Here is a 20099-nt window from a genome sequence, read left to right as displayed (position 1 = left end):
TTTATATGACAGTCAACAGGTGATTGCTAATGATGAAATTCGACTTCCATTATTACCAGGTATTTATAACACATTGACTATACCAGTCAACGGTGGTTTAGCAGGAAAGATTGGGAGCTACATTGAGATAGACCCCGGTAGGTCACATTACAGCAACACAGACACTGTGTTTATAAGCCTCACACTCGAGCACAGCGGCTATGGTAACTGGACACGCTCATTTCATCAAGAATCATATTGCTGTAAGTAGATCTGGGGTGATTAAAAATTCTAGGTTTAGCCTTGGTCCTTGACTTAATCCTTCGACTGACGTGCGTTTCGCGAGTTTATACAGAAACTAATTTGCTAGTTTGTGAGTAAAATCTGGTATGGGGGGATTGTACATAAATGACGTCATGAAACGATATAGTCTCTCCTCGTTATAATCACTAATCTCCAAACCTGCCCTAAAAAAATTAACTTGAATTGACTTAGTCCTCTTTGCCTCCACCATTTCCTTCCATTTCGTCCGGTCACCGGCTATTCCTTTTGCAATCTCCCAAGACATCCCTGTTGGCTTCAGTTCTTCGAAAATACTCCGCCTCCAGGTTTGCCTTGGGCGCCCTGGGGATTCCTCAAACACCCGAATGTGACACACCTGTGCCACATTAAGCCATTCAAAATTTAAAATATAAATTCCGTTCTGTCTTTAGACGACTTTGAATGTATAGTAACTCTGGAGGGTCGTGTGATACTGGGCGAGGAAGAGCAAACATTGGCAAGAATCGTGCAGGAAACAGTGGAACCATCAGTGCTGGAAGAGTTTCTTGACTACAGCGAGACAGCTCTGTCCTGGAAAATGAAAGGCACTTACCTTTACAGCTACAAGGAGACACCTGTGTTATAATTTTCAGTCATACCAATCCAATAAAACAAATTATTTCATCCATCAATTTCTGTTTTTTTTTTGTTGTTTTTTTAAAGTTATAAAATGAAGTCGATTCTTCGAACAAATTCATGTTAAATGTATTGACTATTGAATATATTTTGAAACTAATAACAAATCATACACGACGTCGCGATTTTAAAACTATTTCAGCTGCCTCCCCTACCCCTCTACTTATCGTTACACAGCGTCACAAAACGTCCCCATAAGGTGAAGTCAAACCTCAGCCTATCACCCCTCTAAAAATTCAAACTTAAAAAAAAAAACAGAGACGTATTTATAAATATAAACTGTGGTTGGTCAACATTGAGTTTATTTATACATTTTTATTACCATTTACAAAATAGAAAAATTATTTTAAAAATTCAAAGGTATCGCTAAAATTCAGTTTTAAACATTACGTTTGAAAATACAAAAGCGTGATGTCTCACTTTCATAAACCCCCATCGCCTTTCTCTCCTTGTCAAAAATCGTCACAGAATGTCGAATCCCCCCTCCCCAATTTAACAGTTCCCAATTAATTTACTAACGTGAAGTTTTGAGTTTAACCTGATTAGTTCCTTTCAAAAACAATATTATTAGGAGCAATGTTTATTGTACTTATATGTTGAGTTCTTTAATGTGGACTAATACATTTTAAGTACTAAATGAATTTTTAAATTTTTCATAAAAGTAAGTGTGATCCATTACATGTGTACTCGCTATATAAAAGATGTGTACTAGTATTGTGTTTAAAAAATAAATGATTTAATAAAACCACAATTTAAAAATACAGTGTCTTCTTGATTAAACTTCAGCTTTTTTTTTACAATGAAAATTCTTGTTAATTAGAGTGTACTTTAAATTTAAATTAATTTAGAATATCATTTTAACTACTATTGTCAATGTACGAACGCCATTAAAAACATTCCCATAGCTTTGATTATAAATTAGTATAAAATATAAACATATAGACCGCAAGCTTAAATTAATTCTCAGGTAAATTGAGTACACAAAATAGCTGTATTCGATACCACCCACCTGCGCATTTCAAGTTACTTGGAAATTCCGATTATTACTAAAACATAAAACAATGTTATTATTAAGAAACATTGTCTACGCACTATTTTAAAATGACTAAGCAAAACTAACCAGCTTTCGGTATGTAAAAAAGTTGACGTGTTTCAATTTATAACTATCTAAACCGTGAAAACTATCAGCGCTAAAAATAGATTGTTCGGTTATTTCCCTTGATTACATACCGAGAGCGACACGTAACGAGAGGGGATAAAACCATCCGGCTTCAACGAGAGCTGATCAGACTATCTCAGTCTAACACAACAGATTTTCATTGAGTAAAGCACTTTGTGATTTTCTGTCATTTTAACAAGTTTCTATTTTATAAGGTAACATTGAAGATATTAATTGACATGTATTATATTAGGGTTGGTTTTAACCTAATTATTATTTTTAGTTATTATTGTTTTTAACTGTGTTAGAGTGTTTGATTTAATTGAATAATAAGATAAAGATAATTATAAGTAAATAATATCCATGATTTAATTATTATTTTGATTTTTATTAATACTTTATTGTATAAATATTAAATTTTTGTTTTGTTTTAAAGACATTACATTTATTTACACTACATCTAATTTTTATGAACCTGGGTATCTTTACACATTTTACAAATTTGATATATTTTTAAATTATTTAATGAAATGGTAATAGAGATATTAATTATTTTTAACGTCTTGGTTTAATATAGTAGATTACGATTATAAATTAGTTAACCAACCCACCTAATCATTAAAACACCATCCCCCCCCCCCCCCCCCAACCCGACTATATCCTAATCACACAATCATTAACGTGATTTTAAAGCCATGTTTGTTAGATACTGACCTGTTTATTTTCTTCTCACCAGGTTTCCTTCAACTACAAACAATGGCGGTTGATCTATTAAACGTTTGCAAACAATATGCTATTGATGTTCTCAAGGATCCACAAGGTATGTAGGTGTTTTAATATATATATATATATATATATATATATATATATATATATATATATATATATATATATATTTATATATACATACACACACACACACACATGTTTATATATATTTATTTATATTTTTATTTTTAATTTTTTTTTAAATTTATAAATATTGAAGAGAAAAATAAACTATTTTCTCTCTCTCTCTCTCTCTCTCTCTCTCTCTCTCTCTCTCTCTCTCTCTCTCTCTAAACACACAGTTGTACCCAATCTGGCCAACGTCAAACTGCAGGCTACGTCAGTCTCCTGGACACAACTTCTTGTAGATAACACAAGGAATGAAATTAGAAAGGTCAGCACTTTAACGCTTTTGCTGTAGGTACATAGATGTTTGCTCTAGCATATCTACTGGTGACGTAGACAATCCGACGTTTTTAAAATGTTAGTAATACATAGGCTTAAATATGATCTCTAGACATATATATATATATATATATATATATATATATATATATATATATATATATATATATATATATATAATTATATATATATATATATATATATATATATATATATATATATATATAATTATATATACATACATATATATACATATATATATATAAAATTATATATATATATATATATATATATATAATTATATATACATACATATATATAGATATATTATATATATATAATTGTATAGTGTTAACCCTATTTTCTTTACGATTTAGTTTCTTCATTTAGCAATGATATTAAATACCAGTAGGGTTGTAAAGGATTACTAAACATGATATTGTTATGAATTAACCAATAGCACATGATTTGTAAACTCATTATAGTTTTAATCAAACTTTTTATTTGCTAGGTTGGTGTCGCTTACAAATCCCACCAGCGTGAGCTGTTTAGTGAGGTCCAGGCCCACAAACAGTCTGAGATCATTACACAGGTGGTAATCAATACAGGTCTTGTCACAGGTAGGTTAATATGTCAGCAGGTTAAAATACAGGCACCGGCATTGACTGGTATTTTTTTAAATATCTGGGATATTTAAGTATGTGTTATATACAATTCACCTAGTAAAATGGAAGTTATCATGTTGCAAAGAAACAAAAATAGAATTAAAAGTGTATTAATGAGGTATTTTTTTTCTCTAAAACAGGAATCAACAAGAAATTAAAGGTTTCACTAGAGAACGCCCCGCCAATCTTTAAACAGACTCTCGGGGACAACATCTTTATCGACCCTGGAAGGCAGACTTCAGAGAGAAGGGACACGATGGCCCTGTCCTTGGGCAGCTCCCACGTGCTTGAAGTCTCTCAGAGGAGCGGTGCCGACTCAATGGCTACAGTGGCGGTTAAAGACGAGCGGTACTCGAGTAAGTACCGTCCTTGACCTTTGTGTGATTTACACTACATTCGTTTCCGAAAAATGAATCGTTAAACTAAAATAATTATTATAATGAGTTAGTTCCTGATATCAGGAAATTTTTTTTTTCTTTTCATTTTAAAAACGATTTAAATAAATGTTTTATTTGATCAACTGTTGATAAGTGACACGGACATACTTTAAGTGATTTTATTGCAAGTCAGTTATTTTGTCTGTTAAAATAAAGTATTGCAATTAATTAGATTAACAATATTTCTTTCTTTAAAAATATATTTATAATCACAAATAATAATTGTAATTTATTGTTTAACGTACAGAGTTCTATAACTAATGTTTCGGAAATAAAAATTAAATTTACTAAAACATGTTAAGTTTTTAATCGAAATGTCTTTAAATATGTAGTATTTTTAATGTTAAACAATGTGTCATTTTAAAAAGAATTTTTCTTTCAACAGGTGATTTTACCTGCCAAGTGAGCTGTAGTGGTGATGTTCTCTTTCCTGGACAAGTTTATGTAGAGCAAATAAACATTGCTCAACTTATTGCTGATTATAATGTACCCAACGTTCAAGTCGTAAGCTCAGGGCGTCTACCATCTTGCTCATTCACAATGAAAGGAAGATGTACATTTAGTGGAAATTTTGAACAAAATATTCACTGGCAATAGACTTTTATCAAGTTATTGGATCACTTATAAGTTTTGTTTGTTACATTTTAATACTGTGTTGGGAGTATGTCAAATACCATTTTAGTTTTAAAAAATTGAAATTTTATATATATTAATACTTGGCTCAAAAGTACTGTGTAATTTTGTAGACTTTTGTAGACTTATGTTTTAAATTGTGTTTAAAAATAGCTTTCAAGCATCGTTACAAAAGCTAAAATTTAAAAATAAAAATACTTACCTGTGGAAATTAGATTTTTTTTTATTTTTAATGTTGTTGTGTATATGGCGGTAATAGATTTAAAGAGGATGGAAGGGATTAGACAGTTGGGAGAAAGGTAAATGCGATTTGGAAGGAAGGATAATGTGACAGCTTTTATTTTTTTTTAAAAAGTCGACTTGTCATTTTACTCATTTTTTGTAAATATATGATTGTTATATTGACTCATTTAATAAAAAATGAAATTCCTAAAAATTCAATTTTGTTGTTACTTTAAAGTGAAATATTTTCATAAAAGATCGTTTGGCCTTAAGAAGTATATAACTGTTTTATTATAAGCATTGTATTCCAATACAATTTTTTTTGAATGTTTGAGGCGTATAACGGAAATCAAAAAAAGAAGATTTCAAAATAAAAATTACAGCACATCAAAATAATCACATAATCTCAAACTATTTAAAATAACCACAAATAATTATTAGACCTACTTTTACAAATCACATCTCATTAACTATTTCACCTAAATCTAAGTTATGAAATAGTGTTTTACCTAAATAGTTGTCATTTTATTAAGCGTGGTCAGTAAAAAGCAGGACAGGGTGAGCGAAAAATTTAATATTTACTTCATTAGGATAAATTATTATTTATCCGTGTTAATAGGCCAAATCTGGGAAGGCTCGATTACTAGCTCAGCTTTAGTGTGTACATGACCTAACTCGATAAAAATACAGGCAACTAGACACAATGCTGACCACAATAACGCTTTATATGCCGAGGTCAGGAAACACGTGATTTCTTTGACTTCATCTGTCCCATAGACCGTCTGGTCACCTACTACTAATTTAAAAAGCATAATTAATTTCAAAGAATCTACTCATGGAAAGTATAGGCTTTCAGATTTGTTTCGACAACAGTCTATACATATCTCCGAGGCTAAAAACCACACGAACTCATCCTCATCTAAAGGTAATATAACTGAAATAGGCCTAAAAAAAGTTTAATACATTAAATCTATATCCGAAGTGTTGATGTGGAGTTTTCGGATGGTAAGGTTGGTTTCGGAACCCGGGCTCGAGTTCGTACGACGACCCTGAGTCCACTCAGCTCTGATGGGTACCTGACTTACCTTAGTTAAATTGGCAGCTTAGCAGTGTACCAAAAAATGTGCCGATGTCATTGAAGCACATAAACTCTATTTCATGTGCCCCATGTTTCATGTGCACACACATGAATGAATATTATGATTAATCTCAATATAATACGTATATTGTCTATGAAACGTGTAAAAAAATATTACAAATATAAAACAAGTTTTGTCAGTGCCTTGGAGCATCAGGAAGGGCTACCTTTACTATTACATACATGTCTATAAGCTGACTCCGGTATGTCAAACAATCTTGGACAAGGGGCAAAACAAATTAGATTTCGTTTTTACATCTATGCTTTAAACTGCGAAAAAATAATTATGTTATTTGCGAAAAGTCTATGATCAAAATATATATATTTAATACTAATAATTTAAGTTTCATTGGAAATTTTTAAAAAGGGTTAATACTTTCAAATTTTTTTTAAAATTTGTAGTTTGGATTTTTGTTTGACAAATGAAAACTATTTAACCCAAAAACATTTTAAAAAAAATTAATTCCCATTCTGACCGTATCAGAATAAAATCCCTGTTATTCTTGAATTTCCGATTCTTACGTTATACATTTCAAAGAACGATACCAGTATCGATACTTTTCTATCAATTTTCTGTTTGTTGTTGTTACAGTCAGTGGTTCTAATTATAGCCAAGTTCTGTCTCATGAATGTTAGGGCCTATATAAAGACTGTGTCAAGAATTTTTCAGTATTTTGTGAACCGAGTGTGTTTTACTCCACGACTGTTCGAGTAAATAAGCCACTCGGTGTTGAGTTTTGTGTTATCTTTTTCGGGCATTTTTTCAGCTCTTATCAGGTCTTTTTTGTAATTATAAATAATGCAACAAAATTACTATTGTAACTTTTAATTACTTTAAAATATTAATAAAGGCTACATTTAAAAAAAAAACTTGTTAAAAATCTAATTTCAAATATTGTTTTCAATAGAAATGGATACAGTTGATTTGTTTTACTTCTGTGATAAGTACCGGGTGAAGGAAAACATTACAGGTAAGAATTACTGAACGAAATCGTGGCAGAATCTTCACAACAAAACCTCATAACGTACATTTAAATTAGAGTAAAAACAGTGGTACATGTTAAGACTAATTTTCAACAAATTAAAAGGAAACTTCGTGTAGATCTAAAATTATGAATCGATAAAACGTTGATTTAATACTGAAGTATGTTTAAAAATAAATATTTAGGCCAGGAATGTATTGGATCTCATATATACTTCTATTATATTGTGTTCTCAATTGGGCATATATTAGCATTGTATTAAAAATAACTAAATTATTGTTATCTGCGAAACAGATATACTCTACTTTACCTACTTTAGGGATTAGCTGGTAGAGGTATTCTGTATCTTTAATTATCTATTTAAGGTGCTGAAAACCTAGAGAGTCTTTCTCTGAAAGTTGTAGAAGGCAGCATGGTTTGGACGCCAGTTACGCCAGTCAAAGAACAAACAACATACCGAGTAAGAATTTTAAATTTTGACTAAAACTGCTAATGTGATCAGGAAACTTTATTAAACATAAAGGTGTACACTGTTGAGCATTAGTATTTACATGTGTGTAGTGTACACAAATATTGATTAATATTACTACATTACGGGTGTGTATAGCTTTACTTCATTAGGTTTTTAATTAATTTTGTTTTTTAGTTTAAGTTTGAAAATACAATTTGCTTATATATTATGTGAGAAGAAAGATCAATTTGGAAGGTCTTCACAAAATGGCTTAAGCACTTTCACAAACTCAAGGAGTGCTGTTAAATCTGAAACTGTGACTATCAATAGAGGCTTGGTTAAAGGTAGGGCTATAATTAAACAGAACCATGCAGCATCACAAAACGTTTTGATATACATTTTCATAACAGGCTAAAATGTTTTGTATTAGCTTTAATAAAATGTGTAGTTCTTAATACAAAACTACTATTATACACAAAATAAATAATAAATTTAACTAAATATAACTTTATTTTACGTTAACATGACAGATATAAGCGAAAATGAAAAAAAAATTAATTTATTAACAACCAGGCATCTACACCCACTTAAAATTGCCTTGTAAAGCTGAGCTGAAAAAGAAATTTGGGGACCACATATCCATTGATCCTTGCAGGCAGTGCTACAATCATGAAGACAGGTTAACGATAAACACTAAACATGTTTATTCTAATCCAGAAACTGGTTGGACGTGTACCTACGCAAAAGATACTTTACATTGTAAGAGAGTCCTTTCTGAAACAGCTATTATTTACAAATGAATGCGTGTTAGCATGTTCTATTATAAGTACACGCGTAGGTAAAATTGATTTACATTTTCAAATTTACTTAATATTCATATATTTCTTGCAAAAATTAATATTGTGATCTCAATTTTATATATTTTTTTATTCTAATTTTATTATTCACAGATAAGTTTGAATGCAGGGTTCAATGTTTAGGGGAGGTAATTTTTATGAACGTGAATGGATCTGAGCAGGACAGTATAACAGGGATTGTTAGGACAGTGGAGCCCACGTCCAGTCTACTTGAAAGTGGCGTTTTGTCCTGGAAAATATCAGGAGAATATTCCTACGCTGACATCACTGAGCCAATATAAGAGTCAGAGTTTAAAAAAAAATTAGCGATAAAAACTGTGTTTTAGTAAATGTTAAAATAATAATTGATCGAATAAAATATCAGATTTTATATTTGCAATCTTTAATATTTTTTTAACAGTGAGTATGGATAAATACTGAATTTTGCTTAAGCAGATACAAAACTTTTGTAAAACGTTAAGTAGTTTAACTGAAGGTAAAGGTTTTTTTTAATTAAAAACTGAAAAGCAAACATTTTTTAAAAATAACATCCGTGCTGAGGCACATTTTTCATTATTGTATAATCATTTACTTTATTTTTAAAAAGCAAACTTTACTCATTGCAATGCTTAAATAAAACGCTACTATATTTAGAAACGATAAGGTGTGTTGTTGTTGTTTTTTTTTTTATTTGACGTGTTTGTGTTGCAATTCATTGAAAAATTGTTTGACGATTTATAAAATTTGTGTTATTACATTGACAAATAGTTCATATGAACCAGCATAAAAGTGACCTTTATATCCTTATTAAAGAAATACCCTTCAGTCTTCAGTATATGTTTCAACCATGAACTGTTAACCTTATAGGCCTACAAAGAAATGAGTGAGCAGGTATTGAACATTGTTTCAAAACCATTGGTAAAACAACATTTAACCAAAACAAACTATTAAACTAAAGAAAGTAAAGAAACAAATACATGGTCGATAAGAGACTTCATATTTATTTTTAAAATCTAGCTTGATGTTTTATTTAAAGCTGAATTCACAACACAACATTGAAACGCTCGTCGCGTTAACAATTACGCATTATTAATGAAGAACTCAATATCATTACAGCATTAATAAGATTTGGGATATTTTAAAAAGTAGCTTATTTAGAGCGTAAAATGGTTTGAAAACCTCTAAAGAATGGAAAGTTATCCAAAACATTTTTTTTCATCTGATTCAGCTTCTTGAATTGTATAAAAAATAATTTTCAACCACACATGAAACAACGTCCATTGTTATTAGAGATAAACAGTATACTTGCAATAGTTCTGATGGATTATTACTTATTTTTTACATTTTATTTACATATGAATGTTAATATAATATTTCTTTCTAACTTCAAATATAAAACATTCTTACAATTTCACATCTTTAAAATATATTTTTTTTTTGCTTTTACTATAATATAAAATACTGTCTTCTTAAAATTTTAAATCTTCTAAAATAAAAATAAAACAACTGAATACATATTTAAACAAAATGTAATTAAAATTTTGAAATCTTTTTTCTTCAAAATATTAAAACAATCATACATTTTAATATTTCAAATTGTAAACGGTACTCAATATAAAAAATAACGGATTCTCCAATCTGAAAACATGTTTTCAGGAGGGCAGTCATTCATCTCCACATGGATGAATAGTGTTTATGACAATCTTTCGTTCCACTCTACTTAATTTAAATTTAAATTCCCTAATTCCACCGCATCCATTTACTCGACTTAAAATTAGAAACACAATCTACTTCCACTCCATCTCTTCCCTAAACTTAAAATAAAAATCAACAGTTCCCGCCACGGTCCAACGAGCACAACTCGGCAAACCTTGAGACGTTGTTGCGTAATTTGTTGTGTCTCTGAGTTTCGTGGGTTTTATAGGCTCCCGGTCTATCTCAACACCGTCAACCTCTTGATCCGCCATCATTTGAGCGATCTTCTGTTCGTCGATCTCACCTCGGTATATCACGTGACCTGAGAGTTCAAGGTCACCAATAAAATGCCCTGAATAGTAAAAAAAAACATAAACAAGGTTATTTGATGTGTTTTGTAAAATCAAATGTTACATGTTACTTATAATGAATTGAAATAATAACCAAAGTATGGGATGACAAGTAACTGAATGTATGTCAAAAATGTATGTAATATTGGTTTGAAATTACTATAATTTGTGAGATACTAGGCTAATTAACATACATTATAAGCCCAATAAAAGTTTATGAAAACGTACAAATCCAAATAAAAAGTATTAGTATTCGATAAGTTAATTTTAATAATTCTGATTATTTATTATTTAAATATCAAATAGGCTGAAAACAATATCTACACTTTCAAGTTCGCTGTGTTATTTTAATCAGGTTTTCAATCCAGGATTAACCTAATCCAAATGTGGTGATATAGAAACGTTAATGCCCCTGCTCACCTGTATAGTGCCCTCTGGTAGTCTTGACCGTGCCCGTGGCACCAGAACCAGAGTGAATGACCGAGTGACCACTCTCTATTTCAATCTCCATCTTGGTTGTTTGGTCATCAGTGTGTAAGGTAGGATTAATAATTAATTGCTTTCCAAAAGTGTTGATTATTTCTTGTCGTTCTTTACATGGGAGATCACTCAATGGCAATTCTAGTTTAAACTGTTTGCCAGGTGCTGTAATTATACAAAATTTGAAAATAATTATTCTTCAGCCTAGCAGTATAACATTATACTCAACTAAATAAAGTTAACTATATTATGTACAGTTTTTTCAAGCTTATCAGATACAAGTAAAACAAGTGGAATCTATATAATTATATATCACCTTTTAATAAGCCACTCGATATAATTACAACTGTCCCAAGTCTGGAATCTGTCTTGAAGTTGACTTTTGTGTTCAGATTGTCATTAAGATTCGTGGTATTGGTCAGCTAAAATAAAAACAACATCACTGTAAATATATATATATATATATATATATATACATATATATATATATATATATATATATATATATATATATATATATAATATGTGTGTCTGTCTGTCTGTCTGCCTGCCCGTCTGTCTGTCTGTCTGTCTCTGTATGTGGTCGTGCGTGCGTGTGTGTCTACTTTACTAATTGAAAATAGGATATAATTTGCAACATAAAAGCTTTCATACCTGACTGTTTGACTCTACAACACCTTGGCCTGCCGGTGGATCTGTCCATACCACATTCTTTAGACTCGCTCTCAGATTTTTTAGGTTGGCATGGCCTGTGAGTATTGATAACAGTGACATGTGTGTTGATAACGTATCAAAGATAGACAGTCATACATGTACCCTTATGCACATATTTACATAACTTTTATTTACCCTTAGACAAATAATACAAAATTAACCACACATAGAAAAATACAGATTTATTCAGAGATACATCTATTTATCCACACATTCATATATATATATATATATATATATATATATATATATATATATATATATATATATATATATATATATATATATATATATATATGTAACGAGCGAACAGTTACCCTGCTCGCAACGCCACATGTTACGAGATTATTTGCCTGTAGTGCCAAATGTAACGAGTTTAACCACTCATTCTACACAACATCGACTACAGTAGAAATACTCGAAGATGCAGGTTCGCTATTGATCCTTTTATTACATGAATCAAGAAATGCTTCAAAATAACACAATGAATCAACAGGAATGCTTCACAATAATAGTCTGAATCAACTGACCCCTAACAGTCCTCACTAGGCTTCATATAACTGAATCCACATGTCTATCGTCCTTCTTAACCCAAGACGGCTAACCCGTTCTATAACCAACTGTCACACAGACTGACTGATCTAAAGCGAGCGATCGAAAGAGAGCGAGCTCCGCCGTCCCCTCCTATTTATCCCTTGTATTCGTACTCGTATTCGTACTTGTATTCATCCGTAATCGATATTTGTAATCGATGTCTCCGACTACTAGTTGCGCAGTTCTAACGTACAGCCCGATTAATAAAACATCTGCATCCTATCACTCAAAGTTGACAGGCCGTCTGAATCCCCTCGTACCGTTTCCCAAAATAGCACGCGTTGGCTTTGAGATTGTTATCAGTCCGATTTAATAAGCCACCTGCTATCAGTTGCATCAGACTGTAATACTGCGTCGCGGCTTATCGTTCGTTATCAGTTGCATCAGATTGTAACTAGTAGTTAGGCCTACCCTAGTTACATCCACCCCTGCCTTTTTTTGTGTGTTTTCAACCACAAACAACGCTTGGCAGGTGCATTCCTCCAAAGTCAATCGCACCATCGTAAAAAAATTTATTGTTCCACTCACTGTCCACGTCGTCCCATTCGTATACAATTGACAGTTATACCTATATCACATATCAACTGTGTCTACATCATCTTCCTGAGACACAAAACAGTTCTAGAATTAACATCCACCCTTTCCATTTGGTGCCTTCACCAGTTCACTTTTATAGCTTTTTGAACAGTCTGTTCTCATACCAGCGCGACCATGAAAGAATTGATGGTTGCTGACAAAAAATTTCGTCTTCCTTCTGTTCCTCAAACTTCTCCGCGGACCACTTATCTGATGGTCTACTGTCTCTCTGCTTCTGGGAGGAACGGGATCCTCTTTGTTGCCGTTATCCTCCACTTGTGTATCGCTGTTGTTCTGTTGATGGTGATATGGTTCCGGGATGGGTATGTGAATTTCCGTTGTAACTTCCGGTTCCCTAATTGTCTTAGGTTTCTCTGTGTGTAACTGCTCTTCTTGCCTATTCCAATATTTCTTTAATTGAGCAATGTTCGCCCACCGATCCGGTTTGGCGTGATCGATGGGTCTTATCTTAAAGGGGCCACCTGCTACTTTAGGCATCTCCACGACTTGCCATATCTCCTGTCCCCAGAGGTCGTGGATCTTATTTCTGCCTAACGGGTGGCTACGCAGTAATACCCTGTCGTTCAGTTTGAGTGGCGGGTCCTTTGTCTGTACCGGCGGTTCCCTTCGCCGAGATTCATGTTCTAGTCTTTCCTGTACTACCCTGTACATTTCTCTAATTCTTCTCATATGTTCATTCACATATTCCAGTGCGGTGTATGAGCCAGTCATACTCTCCCTTTTTCCTAGGAACAAATCAAGAGGGAGTCGAGCCTCCCGTCCGAACAGCAACATGTGTGGCGCAAAGCCCGTTGTGGCATGGGGTGTGCAGTTGTATAGATATACCAACTCTGGGAGAAAATCAGGCCAACGTTTTTTCTGTTCAGGTTCTAGGGTACGCAGCAAATCATGCATGCTGCGGTTGAACCGCTCACACTGTCCGTTTCCTTTCGGATTAAATGTGGTTGTTCTAGATTTGTTGATCCCGTAGTGGCTGCACAGTTGGTTGATTACTTCTGACTCGAAGGCCCTTCCTTGGTCAGAGTGTAATTGTCTTGGTATGCCATATTTGATGAACCAATGTTCTATTAAGACCTTTGCCACTGTTTTGGCAGTCTGATCTCGTGTGGGCACCGCCACCGTCCATTTGGTGAATACATCAGTCATTACCAACACATGTTCCCTCCCATCCGATGATTGCTCCAACGACGTAAAGTCCATAGCCACAATCTCTAGTGGTTTTGTCGCTAGTAGGTGTCCTGATGGCTGTCTCATTTTGACAACTGGCATTTTCGCATGCTGACACCTCACACAAGCCTCACAATGGCGTTTGACCTCCATTTCCATATTGGGCCAGTAACACCTCCGTCGTAATATTTTGTGCGTCCTGTCCTGACCCTGGTGTCCTGCCCTGTCATGTGCCAACCTTAGCACTTCTTCTCGTAACTGTCCAGGCACCACCACCTGGTGTATTGTCCCATCAATTTGGTCATGAATTCTCCGCCTGAGAACACCATCCTTTATACTGAGACGGTCCCACTGACTCAGTATTTTCTTTGTTTCTCGACCAAATTGTTCTCTTTCCCTTCTTCCTGGGAATTTTTGTTCCTGGACGTGTTTCAACAGCGGCTGTAAGCCACTATCCGTTCTCTGGGCATCTCTTATCTCTTTGTGATTAAGGCAACTAAAATCACTACTGTCCATAAGTCCGGGCTCTGTGGAAATGTGCTCCACCCCGGTCTGCCCGTTTTGCATCACTTGTACCCCAATGAGGGATATCTGTTGACGCTCTGACCTCACATATTCCTGTCAGTGTTTCTTCCTCATCGCCCGGTCTCTCGTAAGGATTCCTTGATAAAGCGTCCGCATTGCCATTGGACCGCCCCGGGCGATATTTTATCTCCAGGTCAAAGAGTGCCAATTCTGCTGCCCATCGCTGTTCGATGGATCCCAACTTTGCTGTCTTTAGGTGACTCAAGGGGTTATTGTCAGTGTATACCACACATTTAGCACCTAATAAATAGTCCCTGAATTTTTCCGTCACAGCCCATTTTAATGTCAAAAGTTCTAGTTTCATGGCGCTGTAATTTGTCATGTTCTTCTCTGATTCCTTCAGAGCTCGACTGGCATAAGCAATAACCCTGAAGCCTTGCTTTTGTTGTTGTGATAGCACAGCTCCCAGACCTTTAGAGCTGGCGTCAATTTCTAGCCGAAATGGTTTGTCAAAGTCCGCGTATCCTAATATCGGCGTCTCTGTCAAAGCCTTTTTCAAGAGCTTAAACGAGTTCAGGCATTCATCAGTCCATAATTCACCTATCAGTTGTGTTTTACCTTTCTTTTTCTCCTTACTGTGTTTCTTTGTCATTTCGTTTACCAAGTCATGCAATGGTGCGGCAATTTTTGCAAAACCAGGTACAAATTTTCTATAATAGGAAGCAAAGCCCAAGAATGACCTGACCTCTACTGTAGTTGTTGGCTGTTTCCATTCTTTAACCGCTGCAATTTTATCTGGGTCAGTGGCGATGCCATCCGACGAAATCACATAACCCAAAAAATGTACCGATTTCAGACCGAAGCAGCATTTGTCTGGGTTCAGCTTTACTCCTATTTCCCTAAGACGGAGAAACACTTGTTCTAATCTTTCTAGATGGTCCTCCCAAGTTTTTGAATAAACTAGAATATCATCCAAGTACACCAACATTATTTGAAATAGAAAGTCACTCATAGCACTCTGCATTACTCGCTGGAATGTAGCAGGTGCATTAGTTAGACCAAACGGCATACGGGTCCACTCGTACAGTCCCAGTGGAGAAATAAATGCAGTTTTATGTTGATCGTTGGGGTGCATGGCCACTTGGTGGTAGCCGCTAGCCAAATCCAAGGTAGAAAAAAATCTTGCTCCCCCCAACGCATCAAGACATTCATCAATACGAGGCAAGGGGAATGCATCCCTTCTTGTGATATTGTTCAATTTCCGGTAATCACAACACAGTCTTATCTCCCCTGACTTCTTTTTTACCACTACTATCGGTGCCGCATACGGGCTTGTACTGGTTGTAATAATTCCCTTTTTTAGTAGATCATTCAGGTGTGCTTTCACCGCCGAGTAGTGACTTGGTGGTAATCTTCGGTAGGGTTGCGCCACCGGCTTGTCTTGTAGTAAGGGTATCTGGTGTTTGATTACTTCCGTGTACCCCAAATCACCCTCATACGAGGCAAATATATCACTGTATTTATTCAGCAATTCATTTAGTTTTGGGTCCTCAGTTTCCGGGAATGTATATGATCGGCCATCCTCTTTCTTCACCTCGGCCGTCACATTGACCGACCTAATTGTTACTTCATTACTGCTGGTATTGATCAGTTCGATGTACTGTGCCGACCTTTGTACCTCGACGTTCTGTGGTACTCCTACCAGAGTGTTAGGCGGTATAAAAATTTCCTCATCCAAAACATTTGCTACCAACCCTTGAACTAGTCCGTTTTCCGCTGATGTGTATGTCCGCAGTAACACGACGCCTGCCCTCAGTGCGGCGCCACATGGTTCTATCATCACATCACCATTCACGCTTCTATCACCAATTTGTAATGTGATTGCCTTGACCGTGTTTGCCGGGACTGCTGTCCTTCCTCTGGTCTTGGCAAACCTGGCCAACTTGGATCCCCGACCAGGTGTGGTCGATCCGACAATATTTGTAAGAAATTCTGGCAATTGGCCAAGAATATTCATGCCCAATAGGCAAGGTATATTTGACACATTTGTCTCTAGGTTGTGTTTCGTAACGAACACCCCAACCTGCTTCAACCTATGTCCCGACACCACGACATCTGCCAGAAAATAACCACAGTATGGAATGGTTAGTCCATTAGCTGCCGTTAGGCGCATGCATGTGTCAGACCTCAACCTATGGTCTTTTCCTTTCATCCATTTGGTGTAAAAATTTTCCGTAATTGTCGTCACCTGGGAGCCTGTATCCACAATTGCCTTCACCGCGATGTCCCCAATCGTAATCACCATTTCTGGACAGACTCCCATCATTTTGTTTCTTGGGCCATAACCTCGCCCCTCTGTAGCCTGGCCCTGCCTTACAGAGGACGACCGTTTCCCTGGCAGTACCGTGCCATATGTCCGGGTTGTGAACAGGACAAGCAAATTGGTCGACCGTCGGCCGTCCATTGAAGTAATGGCTTGGCAGGACGCGGCCGTCCAACCCGTCCCTGTTTTGTCCCGTTCTTTTCCTGATTCTCAGCTGTTGACCTGCTTTCTAACCTCTCCAAACGTTGGTCAACCTTATCTAGGTGGGCCAACAGTTGAGCCATCATGGTCTCCATCGTGTCGGCCCCTGTGGGTGGGGATTGTTTCTGTTCCGGCACAGAGACTTTGTCCACCGAACAGTTCGATTGGTCCTCATCCTCGGACCTGCGGATCGCTGAGTTCCTGACCTGAAGGAAGGTCAACTGCGGGTCTTTGTGGACCTCCTCTTTCAACTCTCTCCTTAAGATCGGGGTTGCTAGCCCCTCGATGAAATGGTCCCTCAGTAGGCGCACATCAATGTCAGGTGTTTTGCCCTTTACCGAATCAAAGGCCCTGTTCATCCGGTGTGAGTACTCCATCACACTCTCCGCCATTCTCTGCCTTAAGCCTACGAACCCTGACAGCAGTTGCGATCCCGACCGTCTCTCCCCAAAGGTCTCCATAATCAGATCTAGCACCTTATCTGGATCTGATTAGATGGTTTTATCGTGGCATTTGACCTCTGCCCTAACCGTCTCTCCTATACTGCCCATCAGCAGTCTTACTCTTTCCTCTGGTGACATGCCTCTCGAGGCCCAGGCCGCTTTGACCTCCTCACTGAACCTGTTGGTTAAAGTTGGATTACCGTCCCCGTAAAATTTGTTAATGTGGGACTCTCTGGGTAGGACCACTATATGGGTCTGCTTCTCGTCCCGAGTAGACATTTTATTCCGTAAGTAACAAAAAAAGAGTTCTTTCTTACCGTGTGTGTATGAAAAATTTTTCTCGTTCCTCAATTTTCACAGTTCCTGAATGTCCGAATTCACACACACACAAAACACAGTTATGCACAAGGTTGACTATGGGTGCCTCAAACGGCAAGTCTAGTTGAATTCATCCTGTCCGACGACGCCAATTGTAACGAGCGAACAGTTACCCTGCTCGCAACGCCACATGTTACGAGATTATTTGCCTGTAGTGCCAAATGTAACGAGTTTAACCACTCATTCTACACAACATCGACTACAGTAGAAATACTCGAAGATGCAGGTTCGCTATTGATCCTTTTATTACATGAATCAAGAAATGCTTCAAAATAACACAATGAATCAACAGGAATGCTTCACAATAATAGTCTGAATCAACTGACCCCTAACAGTCCTCACTAGGCTTCATATAACTGAATCCACATGTCTATCGTCCTTCTTAACCCAAGACGGCTAACCCGTTCTATAACCAACTGTCACACAGACTGACTGATCTAAAGCGAGCGATCGAAAGAGAGCGAGCTCCGCCGTCCCCTCCTATTTATCCCTTGTATTCGTACTCGTATTCGTACTTGTATTCATCCGTAATCGATATTTGTAATCGATGTCTCCGACTACTAGTTGCGCAGTTCTAACGTACAGCCCGATTAATAAAACATCTGCATCCTATCACTCAAAGTTGACAGGCCGTCTGAATCCCCTCGTACCGTTTCCCAAAATAGCACGCGTTGGCTTTGAGATTGTTATCAGTCCGATTTAATAAGCCACCTGCTATCAGTTGCATCAGACTGTAATACTGCGTCGCGGCTTATCGTTCGTTATCAGTTGCATCAGATTGTAACTAGTAGTTAGGCCTACCCTAGTTACATATATATATATATATATATATATATATATATATATATATATATATATATATATATATATATCATTAATCTAAGAAACACAAGCTGATATGCAAACACAAATTACATTATAAAATCACTTACATTTTATGAACACAAAAGAGACACTTAGTTACAAAAATAAATGTAATTTTTATTTTTGGAGGAAGATAAAAAAAGTAACACAGCATAAACACGAAATTAGTATTTGAACAATGCAAAGATTTACCGGCAATATTGTCATTCTTTCTCTGAGTCTCCACAACTTTTCCTATGTCGACTTCTTTCACCATCTTTGGTTTGTAAATATCTAAAATTCGAGATGAATTTATAAACAATGCAAATCGATTAATGATTTAAAGTTTTAAAATGGAACTTAAGGGGATTACAAATTAAAAATCTTCTAAACCGTTTTAAAAATACTACGAAGTATCAACTTGACATATAGTAAGATATATCAGTTTGTAAAAAAATTATAACAAGTTTTAGATCAATCATTAACTCTGGAAATTGATTTTACGATTAAAGTATCATCACAATAAAATCGTTTATATAATATTTCTCTACGTTTTTGAATATTGATAAACTTAAAGCTTTAGAGTTTAAATATTAAAGTTTAAAATTATAAACTATACGATTGATACTTAAACTATTTTTGTGAATAAAAAAAAAACAACTAAACAACTAAGTCTAATCACGAATAATTTACAAATATTCCCAGATTAACTATAAATTAATTTCTTACCTGATTCCTATTATTAAATTTTTTTTTTCACTACAACACAAACCAATCACTAGGCTATTCTAAACAAACAAGTCAGTACACTAAACCCGTCTGTGTAGGTCTGGAGTAGAACCACGACTGACTCGAACAACCCCACTCGCTCTCTCTTCCCGGTCTTGACGTGGCTAGAGTTATCGGGATTGCCCAGTCCTGGCAAATTTTCGATGCGCTATTTTTACACATACGATCAGAATCTATTTTCACTTCTTTTATTTTATTTCATGTACATAAAATAAATTATATTTTACTAAAAGGTAAAAATAGATTCAGCTGATAAAATTTTATTACAGTTATGTCTATTTAATAAAAGATTTTCCCCATTTTTTGAGTGTCGACTAAATTCTGTAGAAAGGAAAAGAAACGAATCATTTCAAATTCATAAGATGAA

The 20099-nt window shown here is 35.3% G+C and overlaps 3 protein-coding genes across 9 annotated transcripts; 2 read left to right on the top strand and 1 right to left on the bottom strand.

Moving 5' to 3' along the window:
* The first annotated feature begins 1759 nt into the window (after window positions 1-1759).
* LOC131935868 (uncharacterized) lies at window positions 1760-5434 on the top strand. The gene is made up of 6 exons (XM_059292588.1): window positions 1760-2310; window positions 2832-2915; window positions 3166-3257; window positions 3780-3888; window positions 4074-4289; window positions 4756-5434. The coding sequence occupies exons 2-6, from the start codon at window positions 2852-2854 to the stop codon at window positions 4965-4967; spliced, it is 693 nt and encodes a 230-aa protein (XP_059148571.1). The 5' UTR covers window positions 1760-2310; window positions 2832-2851; the 3' UTR covers window positions 4968-5434.
* Window positions 5435-6937: 1503 nt separating this feature from the next.
* On the top strand, window positions 6938-9288 carry LOC131935830 (uncharacterized). Of its 7 annotated transcripts, none has more exons than XM_059292512.1 (6): window positions 6938-7048; window positions 7272-7334; window positions 7712-7806; window positions 8033-8141; window positions 8371-8556; window positions 8748-9288. In XM_059292512.1, the coding sequence occupies exons 2-6, from the start codon at window positions 7274-7276 to the stop codon at window positions 8933-8935; spliced, it is 639 nt and encodes a 212-aa protein (XP_059148495.1). In that variant the 5' UTR covers window positions 6938-7048; window positions 7272-7273; the 3' UTR covers window positions 8936-9288. The 7 variants fall into 7 exon arrangements, with proteins under 7 accessions (XP_059148495.1, XP_059148501.1, XP_059148502.1 ...); XM_059292518.1 differs by having other exon boundaries at window positions 6948-7140; window positions 8515-8556; XM_059292519.1 differs by having other exon boundaries at window positions 6956-7140; window positions 8036-8141; window positions 8515-8556.
* Window positions 9289-9514: 226 nt separating this feature from the next.
* On the bottom strand, window positions 9515-19992 carry LOC131935827 (uncharacterized). Its single transcript, XM_059292505.1, has 6 exons — window positions 19673-19992; window positions 19157-19237; window positions 11813-11907; window positions 11475-11580; window positions 11099-11323; window positions 9515-10680 (listed from the first exon to the last, which is right to left on the bottom strand). The coding sequence occupies exons 2-6, from the start codon at window positions 19218-19220 to the stop codon at window positions 10421-10423; spliced, it is 750 nt and encodes a 249-aa protein (XP_059148488.1). The 5' UTR covers window positions 19221-19237; window positions 19673-19992; the 3' UTR covers window positions 9515-10420.
* Window positions 19993-20099: the final 107 nt, after the last annotated feature.

The sequence above is a fragment of the Physella acuta genome, unplaced genomic scaffold, assembly GCF_028476545.2.
Source record: "Physella acuta isolate Inbredline_101_S28 unplaced genomic scaffold, ASM2847654v3 ptg000161l, whole genome shotgun sequence".
Classification (NCBI taxonomy): Eukaryota; Metazoa; Mollusca; class Gastropoda; family Physidae; genus Physella; species Physella acuta.
This window is presented reverse-complemented; position numbering and strand designations above follow the sequence as displayed.

Bases quoted from the DNA above. Each gene is read 5' to 3' on its own strand.
- LOC131935868 (XM_059292588.1), top strand. From the start codon at position 2,852: ATGGCGGTTGATCTATTAAACGTTTGCAAACAATATGCTATTGATGTT. The intron at 2,916-3,165 runs GTATGTAGGTGT...CTAAACACACAG, and splicing joins TGTTCTCAAGGATCCACAAG to TTGTACCCAATCTGGCCAAC. The intron at 4,290-4,755 runs GTAAGTACCGTC...TTCTTTCAACAG, and splicing joins TAAAGACGAGCGGTACTCGA to GTGATTTTACCTGCCAAGTG.
- LOC131935830 (XM_059292512.1), top strand. From the start codon at position 7,274: ATGGATACAGTTGATTTGTTTTACTTCTGTGATAAGTACCGGGTGAAG. The intron at 7,807-8,032 runs GTAAGAATTTTA...ATATTATGTGAG, and splicing joins AAGAACAAACAACATACCGA to AAGAAAGATCAATTTGGAAG. The intron at 8,142-8,370 runs GTAGGGCTATAA...ATTAACAACCAG, and splicing joins CAATAGAGGCTTGGTTAAAG to GCATCTACACCCACTTAAAA.
- LOC131935827 (XM_059292505.1), bottom strand. From the start codon at position 19,220: ATGGTGAAAGAAGTCGACATAGGAAAAGTTGTGGAGACTCAGAGAAAG. The intron at 11,581-11,812 runs GTATGAAAGCTT...TTTTTATTTTAG, and splicing joins TTGTAGAGTCAAACAGTCAG to CTGACCAATACCACGAATCT. The intron at 10,681-11,098 runs GTGAGCAGGGGC...TTTACTATTCAG, and splicing joins TACCAGAGGGCACTATACAG to GGCATTTTATTGGTGACCTT.